The sequence below is a fragment of the Ornithorhynchus anatinus genome, chromosome 4 (genome assembly GCF_004115215.2).
Source record: "Ornithorhynchus anatinus isolate Pmale09 chromosome 4, mOrnAna1.pri.v4, whole genome shotgun sequence".
Classification (NCBI taxonomy): Eukaryota; Metazoa; Chordata; class Mammalia; order Monotremata; family Ornithorhynchidae; genus Ornithorhynchus; species Ornithorhynchus anatinus.
Genome location: NC_041731.1, coordinates 104,120,156 through 104,136,099, shown reverse-complemented (window position 1 = coordinate 104,136,099; position 15,944 = coordinate 104,120,156). Strand labels below are relative to the sequence as shown.

Genomic DNA, 15,944 nt, shown 5'->3' with positions numbered 1-15,944 from the left:
GACGGGAGAGAAGAAGAAAGGTGGTTTAACGGGCATTGGCCTTTATCTCACATTCAGCTAGTGAGATAGTGAATCGTTCAAGGGTTCGGTTCAGGATTTCGGATCACGTGTCCCAACTTTAAAGCCGATCGCCTTCATCGTCGCTGATCGTGGCCTTCCTTGGCAACCCCTCTGGCAGGGTTCGCTTAAAAATGGAATAGTCGAACTGACTTTCCTAATGAGGTGGAGGAGCTGAAGAAGGGCCCTGCAGCCTCCGATCTTCTACGTCTCTCAACTGCGCGTCTGACTTGGACGAAGGGGCAAGGGAGCGAATTCTCTTTGCCATAACTCTTAATGGGCTAATGGAAGAAAAAAACAGGTCCCTTTGACTTGACAGTTATGTCGGCCGAGTTAAATAATTGGATCCCTTGAAGTGGAATCCCTGGATCCTTTCCCTTTTCATTTGGAAGATTTGGAAAATTCACAGCTCGGGAAGGAATTATGGAAGGGTGACCAGCTGGACCCTATTGGTTTTAAATGCATGTTTAAAGCTACAGTATCCACCCGGAGTCTTATAGTTGAACAGCTTCATTTTAAAATGATTTTAAATCAACTCACAAATGTCCCGGTTATTTCAAGTCTCCTGTGCATTTTGGTACGCTGAACCGAGATGGCTACAGCCAGAGGGGGAACAGTTCTCGTAAACCACATCCGTTCCCCTCCGGGACCACCAACAAACCTTCCAGAAGCAGACCGCACTCAGCTTCGAACTTCGCCGAGAGAGAGTGTCGGGCCGGTCCCGAGGCGATGGGAGCCGAAGCGATTATCAGGCTTTCCTAAAACATTTCTTTTTTTTTTTCCTTCAGAAGCCCTTCAAGGCATGAATTTAGTCTCTTACTCATGGGTTAATCCAGCTGACCTTGGAGCCTGAGAAATGAAGTCTCAGTGGATTGGAGTTTGTAAGCAGGGCCCCGGCACGAGAATGATTCTCACTGTCTCACAAAGGCGGAAAACCAGTGTCCACTGGGCAACCCTCTGGGAGGGCTCAGCTCTGCCTTTTTCCCCCTCAGAGCTAGAGACGGGCCATTGGCTGGAGAAGGTCTTGCACTGCTAATTTATGTCTACGTCAAGTTCCGTGATGTTCCTGAACGTAGGAATTCCCATAATTCAGAGGCCTCCATTCTTCCATTAGCACAGAGGTTTTCCTGGAAACTCTCATTAATGCTAATGTCACTCCTCAACAGACAAATCCTCATCCACAGAGACTGCGTGCGGCCCCATTCCGACTAGTATATTTGACCCGGCATATTCTTTCAGAGGCAGCTTTGAATTCTAGGTCTGACCCAGCGGTGAGACCTCGTGGTTGGATTCCGTGTCCTTATAGCGTGCCAGTGGAATCTGTCCAGAAATTGATGCTGATAATGATGATGATAAACTGATCCACTCGGGATGGTACTGATGTCTCATCCGCCTTAATTTGGGTCAGGAACCCGATATCCGGTTTCCGCCTTCTGGACTGTCATCTGTCACTGGCTTTTAGATTAGGTCATACTTTGTATCTGTTTTTCTTTCTTCTGTCACTTTTTTCCCTTGCAAAGCACTTTCTGATCAGTGATCTCATTCTGTCCTCACAACGGCCCTGTGAGGTAGGCCGCCTAAATACCATTAGCCCCATTTTACAGTTGAGGAAACTGAGGTGGAGCAGCACGCCCATGGCAACCCAAGGCCCGTGGCAGAGTCGACATTAGAATTCAAGCCTCCTGACTTCTTGCTCCACAGTTCGATTGCTAGGAAATTACCGTAGCAACGAAATTCAGCTGTCACTGCAACTTATAACGAACACGAAGGTGAACACGCAAAGCCGTGTGGCGTAGTGGAAAGAGTATGGGCTTGGGAGTCAGAAGTCAAGGTTCTAATCCCCGCTCTGTCAACTGTGTGACTTTGGGCAAGTCACTTCACTTTTCTATGCCTCAGTGACCTCATCTGTAAAATGGAGATTAAGACCGTGAGCCCCACGTGGGACCACCTGATAATCTTGTGTCCCCCAGCGCTTAGAACAGTGCCTGGCACATCGTAAGTGCTTAACAAATACCATCATTATTATTATTAGTAACATGGTAGGTGGTAAGTTTGGCTTTCCGGAGGTGGAGGGATGCTGTGTGAATGAACTCTAATCTTTTCACAGCTCAGGCTTCTGGGCCAGTTGGTCAGCTGCCTGTCCAGGGATTCCACCCCTTCAAGGCACGGTCTTCTGCATCAAGAAGCTTCCGAGGCATCTGTGGAATACCTCAACCTGTTTAGATGAAAGAGCCCTCCTGAAGAGTTGAAGCAACAGCAGGCCTTCCAAAATGAGTCAGTGTGGCTACTGAATCAGGCCAGACTCAGCTTCGACTGAATGGCCACTCCCATTCTCCCAGAGAATACTATTGGGTACCATTCGTTCCCCGTGATCTCTAGGAGATGCCAGAAAACTGGCAAAAGGAGTCTAACTGTGGAGAAGAAACCTACTCCGATAGAGTGCGTGATTAAGATCCTGGACCCTGAGTTTTCCTCCATGTTAACTGAACAGCGGACAGAACCCGAGGCAGGAGGCAGTTGTGAGTGAGCCCCTCTGCTGTATGGGAAACAGCATGGCGTAGTGGATAGAGCGCGGGCCTGGGAGTCAGAAGGTCATGGGTGCTAATCCCGGCTCTGCCCTTGCTAATCCCAGGCAAGTCACTTCACTTCTTTGAGCCTCAGTTACCTCAGCTGTAAAATGGGGATTGAGGCTATGAGGCCCACGTGGGACAGGGACAGTGTCCGACCCAATTTGCTTGTATCCACCCCAGCGCTTAGTACAGTGCCTGGCCCAGAGTAAGTGCTTAACAAATATCATCATCATCATTATCATTATCTATTTGGAGCTGTTCTTTGTTTTGAAGATGACGCTACTGACCTCATCCATGTGTGCAAGTCCGACTCTCAAGAGCGATGTGGAAGCAACTTGCTCCTGTGCTTAGTTTACAAGAAAGTATAGAACTCAAGTGTTTAGTACAGTGCTCTGCACACAGTGAGCGTTCAACAGATACCGTTGATTGATCGATCCTCGTTGCGTGAGTGGATTTGCCCCACATCAGGCGTGCTTCTTTTTTTCAACTCTCCCTCCTTACTCTCCGTTCTTCATGAAGCCCCTGCTCTCGGAGAGCAATCCCACTCCCAACTTCATTCCACAGGCTGGTCTGTCTGCTACCAGAGTGAACAGAGAGAACCGCTCTGTCCCGTTCTAAGACATTTCGAGCTTTGCTTGAATGATAACCACAGTTCAATAACATCCCTTGGGAGGGATGGTCCCCCAAACCCCACGAGCGCAAGGATCTTTAATTTTAAAAAAGGAAAACTATGATAACGGGGAGATCTTAGGAAACAGCTGGCAGGAGTATTTTTAATTTTGCTTTTCATTCCCACTCCTTCCCTAGCTACCACCAGCACGCCCACTCCTGAACCTCTTCTAATGGTTAACTTTGTACATCAGTAATGTAAGTCACATCTTACAATAGTGTGCAAACTGGATCCAGGCAATAGAAAAGTGATTAGTGGGGTGGTGATAATAGTAATAATTGCAGTGTTTATTAAGCATTTATTATTGGCAAGCACTAGGGTAGATAGAAGATGATCGGGCCCTGCATAGAGCTCGCGGTTTAAGTAGGAGGGAGAACCGGTATGGAATCCTCATTTTGCAGATTAGGGAACTGAAGTAACGCTCCTTCTCTAAATGGTAAGCCATTTCTCTTTTTTTAAATGTGTTCTTCCACTGGCCCGACCAGAAAAGGGGGGCTTTGGGGGAAGCATGGTTCCCCGGCTAATATGGTGCAGAGTAAATTTTAGGTTTTCAACTTTTTATATCCCACTCTTTCACTGTATTCGTACGCCACTTCCGTAGCGCGACCTCTTCTGATCAGGACGACGGGTGATGATGACAGCACTCGTTGCCCAGAAAGGCTGGCAGCATTGTGGCACACATCGTGATGGCCAGCCCAGCATCGGGAAAGACAGTTCGCTATGTCAAGGGACGGCTCCCTGAATCGGGTGCTGCTGGGTGCACCTTCCCCCCGCCTTGGACTGGTAATTGTTGGGGGCGGGTTGTTGGAATCCGTCCTCCCAGATCTTTCCAAGGTGGAAGTGATGGTCTGGCGATGCCACACTGCCCCAGAAAACAACTGCCCTTGCCTGCGTAGGTTGTTTTCTGACTCTGGTCTGCCCAGTTGTGTGGCGGAGAACAACTGCATTTTTGTGTCACTATTGTTATTGGCCTAGCATTTTTGTCATTTCCCCTTGGTTTTCACAAAAAGTGGAAAAGGCTCCCCGACCTTTACTAAGTTCTCCGAGTATCCCTCTCAGTGGATCATGGCACAGCGGTGGTGTTAGCTGCTGATGAGGTCTCAGATATGCTGTTCTGTCATCCCGTGGACTGCTCCTGCTCCTCCCGCAAGCCGTCTTGAAGAGCAGGTGGCAGGGCATAGGAGCACCATGTGAGAGTGTGGATGACTCGGTGCAAACCCTCACAACTACCGTAAGAACCACTCGTTTCCTACTTGTGTTATGCCCTAACACAAGCATGAAATGAACTCGGGTTGGAACCTATCTTCCCCCTGAAGGGCAGTGGACATAGAAGCAGCGTGACCTAGTGGATAGAGCACAGGCCCGGGAGTCAGAAGTTCTAAACCCAGCTCTTCCACTTGTCTGCCGAGTGACCTTGGGCAAGTCACTTAACTTTTCTGCTCCTCAGTTCCCTCCTCTGCAAAATGGGGATTGACTGTGAGCCCTACGTGGAACAGGGATTGTGTCCAACCCAATTGTCTTGTATCTATCCCAGGACTTAGAACAGTGTCTTGAAGCAGCGTGGCTCAGTGGAAAGAGTACGGGCTTGGGAGTCAGAGGCCATGGGTTCAAATCCTGGCTCTGCCACTTATCAGCTGTGGGACTGTGGGCAAGTCACTTCACTTTTCTGTGCCTCAGTTACCTCATCTGTAAAATGGGGATTAAGACTTTGAGCCTCGTGAGGGACGATCCGATTACCCTGTATCTACTCCAGTGCTTAGAACAGTGCCCTGCACATAGTAAGCGCTTAACAAATACCAACGTTATTTAGACAGTGCCTGGCACACAGCACATAACAAATGCAGTTATCATTATTATCATCATCATAATACTTAGACTGCGACGTGTGGGACGGGGATTGTGATCAATCTAATTAACTTATACCTACCACAGTTCTTAGTACAATGTTTGACACACAGTAAATGCTTAACAAATGCCATTTTTTAAAAAAAGAAGAGGTATGCTGTGGTGTGTGGTGGTATTTTCCTGGGTACAAGAGTACATGTGTTCAAAAGATCCTCAGTGTGACACTGACACTTATGGACACGATCTCATTGTCCGTTTTGTCACGTTGTTGCCGAACTGTACATTCCGAGCGCTTAGTACAGTGCTCTGCACGTAGTAAGCTCTCAAAAAATACTATTGAATGAATGTTTGAACCAAAGGCAAGCTGCACAAAGGCAGGAGACACCAACGGTGTCCCTGCTGCCTCCTCGGCCGCCCGCCTCCGCAGCATGGCAGATTGGGATCTGGGCGGAAGAGGGAAAGGCTAGCCTACTGCCGGCAGGTCATGTCCTTGAGTGGTTTGCGCAGAAGTGGTGATGGGTTGGATTGAGCCATCCCCATGCTCTCGCCCGGCTCCACTGCGTCCAACGGCGTGTACTGTGAGATCATTGGCAGGGAAGATGGGTGAGTCTGTGGTTGTGGAACGGACTCTCTTTGAAAGACCATTTTCATCCAGAGGCCCAGCTTGGCCCCGACTCGATTATTAGGTCCCTTAAACCCAGATCTCACCTATTAAGAGAAGCAGTGGGGTCTGGTGGCAAGAGCACGGGCCTGGGAATCAGAAGGACCTGGGCTCCAATCCCGGCTCGGCCACTCGTCTGCTCTGTGACTTTGGGCAAATCGCTTCACTTCTCTGGGCCTCGGTTACCTCATCTGGAAAACAGGGATTAAGGCTGTGAGCCCCATGTGGGTGAGCCCGTTGTTGGGTAGGGATTGTCTCTGTCTGTTGCCGAATTATACTTTCCAAGCGCTTAGTACGGCGCTCTGCACAGTAAGCGCTCAATAAATATGATTGAATGAATAAATGTGGGACATGGACCGTGTCCAACCCGATTAGCTTGTATCTACACAAGTACTTAGTACGTAGCACTTAGCGTGCTCAGAGGAAAGAGGCCGGGCTTGGGAGTCAGAGGTCATGGGTTCGAATCCCGATCTGTCACTTGTCAGCTGTGTGACTGTGGGCAAGTCACTTCACTTCTCTGTGCCTCAGTTCCCTCATCTGGAAAATGGGGATTAAGACTGTGAGCCTCATGTGGGACAACCTGATTACCCTGTATACCCCAGTGCTTAGATCAGTGCTCTGCACATAGTAAGCGCTTAACAAATACCAACATTATTATTATTAAATACCATACATGCCATTAAGTAAGGCACTCACTTAGGCTATATGAGTTTTGGGAGTTCACATGGTTCTTCCAGGCATTCTACTGGGTGGGATAACTGGGCCGGCTGGGCCTGACCCAGTAATGATTGTTAGCGTGCAGATTTCAATGCCCGTATGTTTTTACGTCTAATTGGCTGATCCCAGGGAGCCTCTTTTGGCCTTAGGTGTCTCGCCTGTGGTGCGGGGGTAATGACGCTGGCTTGAAATGTATCTCTGCTCTGGGCATTAGGGCCCTGCCTTGGAATAAAATAAAATCATTGTGGTATTTATTAAGTGCTTGCTATGTGCCAGGCACTGTGCTAAATGCTGGGATCTTTATAAGCTAATGAGGCTGAACAGAGTCCCTGTTCTACATAATAATGACAGTAATAATAATAATGGCATTTGTTAAGCACTTACTATGTGCCAGGCACTGTAATAATAATAATAATGTTGGTATTGTTAAGCGCTTATTATGTGCAGAGCACTGATCTAAGCGCTGGGGTAGATACAGAGTAATCAGGTTGTCCCACGTGAGGCTCACAGTCTTGATCCCCATTTTACAGATGAGATAACTGAGGCACAGAGAAGTTAAGTGACGCCTGCGGTCACACAGCTGACAAGCGGTGGACCTGGAATCAGCATCCATGACCTCTGACTCCCAAGCCCGGGCTCTTAATAATAATAATAATAATAATGTTGGTATTTGTTAAGCGCTTACTATGTGCCGAGCACTGTTCTAAGCACTGGGGTAGACATAGGGGAATCAGGTTGTCCCACGTGGGGCTCACAGTCTTAATCCCCATTTTACAGATGAGGGAACTGAGGCACAGAGAAGTTTCCACTGAGCCACTCCGTACTAAGCGCTGGGGTGGATACAAGCAAAACGGGTTGGACACAGTGGGGCTGTCCCCTGTCCAACGTGGGACTCGCATCTCCATTTTACAGATGAGGGAACCGAAGCATAGAGAAGTTAGATGACTACGGTCGCGCAGCATACCAGTGGCAGAGCGGAATTAGAACTTGGGTCCTTCTGACTCCCAGGCCCGTGCTCTATCCACTAGGCCACGCTGCTTCTCTCAGCCCGGCCTCACCTGACCCAGGTGTGCAGGTAGGGAGCGTTCTGCGGGCACACAGTTCTTGCAGATCAGAGAGACTCCTGGTACTGGAGAGACAAGTCGGCATGTGAAAATGCATGACGCGTGCGTAGCGGCAGAGTCCGTGTTTATAATTCCCACCTATGTTCTCTTTCTCATGCATAGTACCGTGCTCCGTGCATAGCAAGCACTTAAATATTATTTCTCCTAGCGACCTGGCAGCATCCCAGCTGTTGCACTGCCCAGTCGAAGCCCAGCCCAGACCCGACCAGGTTTTGTCGAAGGGAAAGGGAAGGGTCAGGGGCGGCCCAAGGGCCACTCCGCAGGCTGTTCCATAGAGAGAGTCTTTGAAAGTGGCTCAGCTGAAGTTGGTGAGATCTCCTAGGAAACGCTGCTGTCGGCAGCGACGCCCAGAGTAGGCAGCCATTTTTAGGATTGCACATTCAATCCGATCCTCCCGAAGCAGGTTACAGAATTCCAAAAACTAAACCAAAAAACCCCACCCTGAAGCCGTTCATAGTTTGTCCAGAGCGGGAATCGGTTGCTTGACTGACAGCGGTCAGGGGGTAACTAGAATCCGGACTGTCGCGATGGCCGGGATTAGATGGTCAGTGTTCGAGACAGGAGCTCTGTGGCTAAGGCCTCCTCCCAAAACCCTCCAACCACCCACCCCCCGATACAAACCCAGGAGAAATTGTGCAATACTCTCAAATTGTGCTTTGAGAGGGTGAGGTTGAACTGACCTTGGCGAGATAACAACCGGTGGTGATGCCAGTTCTTGATCGGAGGAAGTGGATTTCTGCTCGAGGTGATCTAGATTTCAGATGACTAAAAAAAATTTGCCAGTAAAACAGAGCAGCTTATACTGGTTTCCGATCACGGCTGAAGAGGCGATATACCTTCTGGCCCAGGAACCCTTTCTTCTGAAGTTCTTTGGTTTCTCTCATGCTCGCTGTGAAACTATCATTATCTTCGGGGACCAAGAGAACCATCATCGAACCCATTTTCCAATATGGTTTCGCTTCTGAAATTTGTCTTTGAGGTGTCTCAAATCTCTACCAATGAGTTGCAAAAGTCAGAACATTCCTTTCCTGATCAGGTCAGCATGCCAATATACCACGTGCAGTGGCCTGAACGTGTCGAGTAGAATGGTATTTCAGTAGGAAGCTCCTGATTTGCATCAAGTTAGGTTTAAGCTTATCATCACCGCAATCTTTTAAAAAAAAAAATCATCACAATCATCATTTTTCTAAGGAGACTAGAGCAACCGATTTGTGGAGTTGCTGAGGTCACTAGTTCTTTAATCAACTAACATGAAACACCATACTGCATATCTTTGAGTTGGCTTTCTCCAAAATCGGGAGAAAGCTAGAAGAGCCAGCCAGTCAGCGACTTAGCAGAGCTTGGGCAGCAGTAGCAGGGATTGTGGTTAGCAACAAGGGATGGATATTTCCAGACCCGTAATTTTTGAAATGCTATTTATTTACTTCCTCTTCATTCTCTCTTACAAAGAATGACTTCAAATATTGGCACCCCTTAAATCTGGAGAATTTCTAACAAATGCAGGCACAGATGTGTTTAGAATGTCGTGTATTTCCAGCTCATAGAGGAAGTGGTGATATTTGAACCGTGCTGATAGGTTTCGTAGCATCCAGTGGATAAAAACGAAATGGCACAAAAGAACAAGTTCAAATAACAAGTAAACATCAGCCTCAAACAGTGACGACATGGGAGAGGAAAGGAAACAGAGCGGAAGAGATGAGTAAAAGGGTTTTTTGAATTTTGGTCGAAGAAAGATGAATTTTAAAATCTATGGTAGAATATATCTATATCTAAATAGGAAGCTGCCTTGGAATCTGAAAAAGGAAGCTATCACTCATTTTTGGACCGAAGATCATTAAAATGAAATCAAGTTCCATGCTTTTATGGCTTGTTCTCACTTCTGCTGCTGATGCTCATGTAATTGCATCCTGATCAGAAGAGTGTATCGGTTAAGCTGGAAGTTTCCTACCCTGCAGGGCACAGGGTAAAGACACATCCCTTTTTGATTGTTTTTCTTTTTTAACCGATTTTCCTTCATCATATAGCCCATTAGCCTTGATTACTTTTACGCATTATTTTCAGCCATTTTAATTGCCACTTATGTTTTAACGAGTTGTCATTTTTGACCTTTGGCCCAGAGGTGGCTTTTAAGAAGGTCACGATTTTAAAAATGGAAAAAACCCAAATGAATGAACTCAAGCGAGAACATATGGGTGGAAGGAGGAGATCCGGGTAATAACTTCGGCTCCGTGACCTCCTTTCTCGAAGCTCAGATGAACTTCCTGGGACTTTGGTTTCTCCCTTTGCAAGGCGGAGAGTAGTTTGGGGCAGAGGTGACTTCCCGGGTCATTTCAAGGGAGCTCAAAGCCTAATCGAAAGATCACAGGACTGGGAGCCAGGAGACCTTGGCTTCTCTGTGCCTCAGTTTCCCATATGTAAAATGGAGAGCCCCATGAAGGACATGGACTGTAGCTCTCCAGTATTTAGCACCGCGTTCAGGACATGCTAAACACCTAACAAGCTCCATAACTAGGACTGTTAAGTAAAGAGAATCGATTGGACTGTGAGCCCGTCAGTGGGCAGGGATTGTCTCTGTCTGTTGCCGAATTGTCCATTCCAAGCTCTTAGTACAGTGCTCTGCACAAAGTAAGCGTTCAATAAATACTAGTGAATGAATGAATAGAATGACATCTTTTAGAAGAGGATTATAAGTTCTGTGGATGCTTGATGTGAATGGGAGCTTCCTCTATTAATCGACGGTTGAAGTAACGGGCACCCACCGCCCCAATCAGTTCCTAAGCGGCACAAATGGAACTCCATCCCTCCCGTCTCTCCTATCGGTCAACGACTTAAAATTTCAAGGCCCCAACATTTCCACCAAGAGGAGAAAGGGAGGCAGCTCGCAGTGACCATTGGCTGGGAATTGTGATCTCACAGGCACCTGGTCAACAATGAACTATTGATGACGGGGAAGGACATCTCCCTAGAAGAGAATTTCACCCACAGAAACACATAAGAAGAGGACCTCAGGGTAACTGAGTCTTAGTAACTTACCGGCTGCCTTTCAGAAGTAAGGAGGAAACCCCGACAGCCTGAATGCTCAAACTACGTGTAGCTGGTGAAGATTGGATGTAGCTGCTGGCTTCAGGGTGGAGACATGGTGAATTATTATAAGATTTTGGGAGTGCCTCAAAATGCTTCCTCCTCTGACATTAAGAAGGCCTACCGCCAGTTGGCTCTGCAGGTTCACCCGGATAAGAATCCAGAGAACAAGGAGGCGGCGGAGAAGCTATTCAAAAAAGTGGTAGAGGCCTACGAAGTGCTGTCGGACGCCCAAAGACGTAGCGACTATGACCAGTCTAGACGAGGCGGTGTTTGGGAAGGCCAAGGAGAAGAGAGCCGAGAAGAAGGAAGACTCTTCGAAGATGATTTCACCAACTACGGTCCTGCCCAGGTCTTCGAGGCTGAGCTCTTTGGAGGCCAGAATCAGTTCTCTGGGGCCTTCATGAACCAAGGATTTGAGAGCCAACCCAGCAGGGGAAGTTTCTGGAATCAAAATGAGGGTAGCCCTTTCTTCCCCCCGATGGAGAGCACATTTTCCTCCTTTGTGTCCCTGCACCAGGGAATGGGGCCTTGGTCCTCTGGACATTTTGGACCATTTGTGAACAATGGTAGTGAGAACTTCAGACTGGTTACCACTAGCAGCCAGATTGTAAATGGCCGGAAAATCATTACCAAGAAAATTTTTGAGAACGGGAAAGAGAGGATTGAGGTGAAAGAAGAGTCGATGACCTATTAGCGCTCTCCACCGTATCTGGTAAGAAACTGTGGCCGTCTTAGAAAACTCTAAGCTCCTTAGGGGCAGGGAACGTGTCTGCTAATTCTCTCGTAGTCTCCCAAGGGCTTAGTACAGCGCAGAGTACTGCACATAGTAAGTGCACTCAATAAATACCATTGATTGATCTAAGGGGGGGAGAAAAGCTTTACTGGGGAGCATTTGTGAGGAAAGTAGGGAAGAGAGGGGAATTGGGGGTCAGAGGTGTCTGAACCGATCCTATCACCAGTAAACCCACTTGAAAGAATTGCCAAATGGCTCCCCATCCTGTCGTGTAGGATACACAGAGGAGTGACAGCTAAGATGCTTTTTCATGACAATGAATTTCAGTTTGGGTGCCTTCAAAATCCTTTTACTAAAAGCACAAAAGATAATGTTGCTCTCCCGTGGAGAATGAATACCGTTTTTTAACAGGGACGATTCTTTCTATTTTATCTGAGCCTGTAGCCTCGGTGTGCTTGCTGGATGTCAACTCTGAGAAAAGTGCCGCCCCACACCCAGCAACTAGGAGGGAGATTAGAGGAGAGGAGAAGTGTTGTTCAGTCTTTTGAGCAAACCCCTTTACTTTTTTTTTTTTTTTCAAAGTGGTATTTGTTAAACTCATTATGTTCCAGGCACTGTACTAACTGCTGGGGTAAGATGCAAGATTATCAGGTTGGACACAGTCCCTGTCCCCTGTGAGGCTCACAGTCTTAATCCTCATTTTACAGATGAGGTAAATGAGGCACAGAGAAGTTAAGTAACTGCAGATAAGTGGCAGAACCAGGATTAGAACTCACAGAGACTGTGTCTGACTTGGTTAATTTGTGTCTACCCCAGTGTTTAGAACAGTGCTTGCCACAAGTGTTTAATATTTTAAAGCACAAAACTAAAAAAACAGGTCATCCCAGGCCAGTGCTCTTTCCACTAGGCCATGTGGCTTGCTTCTTGCAAGTGCTTCATTCTCAAATTTATGGTCTCAGTGGAAACTTTTCTATGAATTTATAAGGCTAAATCTTTTGTGTTTTTTTCTTTTTAAAATTATGGGTTCCTGACTAGATCGTTTTCTTAATAACCCCTGGTCTGAGGTAAACAGCCCCATCTTTGCCAAGTGAGAGCCAAAGCAAAACTGGGGCATGGCACAGGTTTTTCCATTTTTGTCTGAAGTGGGAGTCAAGTTCGGTGGCTTTTGCAGAGGGAGTTGACTTTGGACAGAAGTTCTGAGTTGGGAGATGTGTTTACTTCCAAAGATCACAAAAATACTCAACTTCCAAGTCACCTGAGGGTGCTTCCTTATTGTCGGGCAATGCGGCCGCTTCATCCGTCCCGAGAATCCTCAAAAATACGCAGCATTCAGCAAAAGCAAATGGCCAAAGGAAAAGCTGGAAAGCCACTGGGATATTTACCTTTTTGCAAAAAAGGTTCCTGATGAGTTAATACATTGATTAATAGTGATGCTGGGAAGCTCTACGAACCACAGGTCCCTAGAAAATGAAGTGAGCGGGGTCACATGGCGCCTGGGTGGAAATCATTTCCTGGCTGAGTGATTTCCTCTCAGGTTTCCAAGTTAGCAGATTTGCCAGGTAAGTGAGGGCAGACGGTGGGATGGAGCAAGGGGAAGAAGGAGATCCATGAGGGAGGGAAATCTGTGGCCCCGGTTTCCTCTCAGATCTCTTGCCCTCTCCACCGTGGCTGCCCATCTCCTCCCCTCAACAACTCCTTTCCTTTCCTGCACTCCCCCAGGACAGACTCCCTTTCTAGACTGTAAGCTCGTTGTGGGCAAACGTGTCTATTAAGGTCAGCTGTATCACATTCTCCCGACTGCGTAGTGCAGCGCTCTGCACACAGTTAAGCGCTCAATGAATGCGATCGATTGATTCGACAGGGTGCTCGGGGACAAAGGGAGAATGACTTTGGGGTGGAGGAGATTGGGGCAGGAAAACCTCTGTACTGGAGTGGGTGGGGTACGTGGGCGAGGGGTGTCGGACCTGGTTCTAGGAGTCGGAGGGACCGTCAGAAGGGAAGAGGCTATGGAGAGGAAGGGGGTTTTGTCGGGGAGGGCATGTGATTGTGTAGTTTGATTGAAAAAAGATTGTGTTCCTGGAGTTTTGCCGTACAGCTCCGTAACTTTCAGGTAATGTCATGGCACCAGGTCTCAATTCCAACTTCTAAACATCTCATAAAGTCATGAGTTGTAGCTTTGTTTGTCCTCAGAATAAGAGACGTTCTTTGAGCTCAGCCCTGGAGTTCATCCATTATCACTTGGACAACCCCAAAGGCCACTCGGTGGTTGCCCAAATGTGGTCTTTCACAATTTTCCAGAGGTATAAGGGGAGCAGCAGTATCTCTGACCTCTCTCGGTGATGTCACCCTACCTGCCTGGCCCAGGCCTCCATCCGAAGCGCTGCCTTAGTGGCCTGATCTCAGGGAAATTTGCCCAGCTGTGAACTTGTCTCTAATGATTTTAGGTCAAAAAACCATTTTATGTAAAAAAAAAAAAATCAAAATCAATCAATGGTATTTATTGAGCACTTGCTAGTGATTCTTAGGTCGAAAAATACCATTGTATAAATAGTCAATCAGTGGTATTTATTGAGCACTTGCTGTGTGCAGAGCACTGTATCAAGTCACTGGGAGAGTATCAAATGAGTTAGGAGCACATTCCCTGCCCACAGCGTGCAAACGAGACATTTCCGACTGACAAAAAACATAGATGTCATGTTGCCTGAAATCATTTTGTGTTCTTGTCCTGTTATTCAGTAATCCGATTCTCTTTGAATAATTTTAGCTTTGTCCCACGGCAAGCTTTTCTGAAGCTCATAATGTGTGTTTATTATATCGCTCTCTCCCAAGCGCTTAGTACAGTAATCAGCACACAATAATCACTTAATAAATAGTTTTGACTGACTGACTGAATGCTACCCCCAAAGTCATGAAGGGAAGGGAAGAGTGATTTGTGTTCACCAGAGAGTCTCCGTTTCACTGTCTTGGCTGCTGCTGGTAGCAAGTTGGAACTCCGGGAGAGACGATTCCGGGAAGAGACGCTCTCTAGGCCGCCGATAGGTCGCTTTTCTGGAATGCTGAAGGCGGTTTTTGGCGAGTTTTTTAGGACTTAGTGACGTCAGTGAGGCCGGGGTCAGGAGCCTGACAGAGGTGCCCATAGAAGAAGCGTGACTTCTGTATGTAAGCTCCTAACGGGCAGGAACGTGTCCGCTAATTCCGTTGTCCCAAATACTTAATACAGTGTTCTGCACATACTAAGTGCTCAATAAATACAATTGATTGATTGATTAATGGAAAGAGCCCGGTCCTGGGAGTCAGAGGACTTAGGTTCTAGTCGTGGCTCCTCCACTTGCCTCCATGTGACCTTGGGCAAGTTACTTCTCTTTGCCTCAGTTGCCTCAATGGGGACTCAATACCTGTGCTCCCGCCTAGTTAGAGTGTGAGCCTCGCATAGGACCTGATTATCTGGCTTCTACCCCAGTGCTTGCCACATAGTAAGGACCTAACAACTTATTATGCTATTCCCTTCCACTCAAAGTGCAAAAGGTACAGCTTACTCCACAGACCACTGGGCCTATCCCCCGCCGAGCTAGTCTACTCACAGTGATTCCCAGGTGAATAACAAGTATATCTTGACACCCTCCCTTCAGGGAATCAAAGCCCTTCTATGTAGCTCAACACTCTGATCCTCATGACATCCCTCTAAGATTAATAGATGTAGGATACGAGGCTTATCCCCTGGAGAAAAACTCCAGGTGTTTGTTCGCCAAGCAGGGTATTTATCGAGCCTTGATTAAGTATAGAGCACTGTACTAAGCGCTTGGGAGAGTTTGGTATGAGAGAGTTGGTAGACACGTTTCCAGCCCACAAGGAGCTGACAGTCTAGAGGTTGGTGCTAAACTGTATTCATCTCTTCCATGTACATTTCCAGAGTAGAATCCCCAAGGGGTACATTTTTTCTCCATTGGTCTCGGCCCTCATAAACAGTTGGACCAGATGGTCTTGCGCTCTTTGACTGGCCATTTGATTCATCTACAGAGGTGGGACTTTTCAGAGAAGGAAATTCCAGCCCCGAGGCATTAAGTAATTTTCCCAAGGTGGCACAGATGGCATTTGGGACTGCCAAGATACAGTTCAGGGACTTCTCCATCTGAATGGGAGAAGAAGGAATTCTCAGCAGTCTCCTGAGCTGTCTAGAGTTCTCAGAGGAGCTTTTAGAAACACGAACACGTTCTCTCTCGCCTCTCTTCCTCGGCCAAACCTCTCTTTCTCTCTCCCTCTCTTTTCGCCCTTCCTCCTCCTCCAGGCGTTAGCACTTGTCTAGTCCCATTTTAGGAAAGGAAATGGAAACACTGGAAGAAGATTAGACTGTAAGCCCGTCAAACGGCAGGGACTGTCTCTATCTGTTGCCGATTTGTTCATCCCAAGCGCTTAGTACAGTGCTCTGCACATAGTAAGCGCTCAATAAATACTATTGAATGAAGATTATCAGAAATGGAAGCCA

General features: G+C 47.3%; 1 protein-coding gene across 6 annotated transcripts in view; it reads left to right on the top strand.

Moving 5' to 3' along the window:
• Nucleotides 1–15,944, top strand: part of SAMD13 (sterile alpha motif domain containing 13) — a 39,928-nt gene that overhangs the window by 21,542 nt on the left and 2,442 nt on the right. The window contains exon 1 of one of the 6 annotated variants that reach the window (XM_029062675.2): nucleotides 10,320–11,440. The exons of the other annotated variants lie outside the window; for them this stretch is intronic. Coding sequence (XP_028918508.1) covers nucleotides 10,781–11,422 — 642 coding nt within the window. The 5' untranslated portion in view covers nucleotides 10,320–10,780 and the 3' untranslated portion in view covers nucleotides 11,423–11,440. Of the gene's footprint in view, nucleotides 1–10,319; nucleotides 11,441–15,944 lie in introns of those variants that run through there. 6 annotated transcript variants of the gene reach the window in all.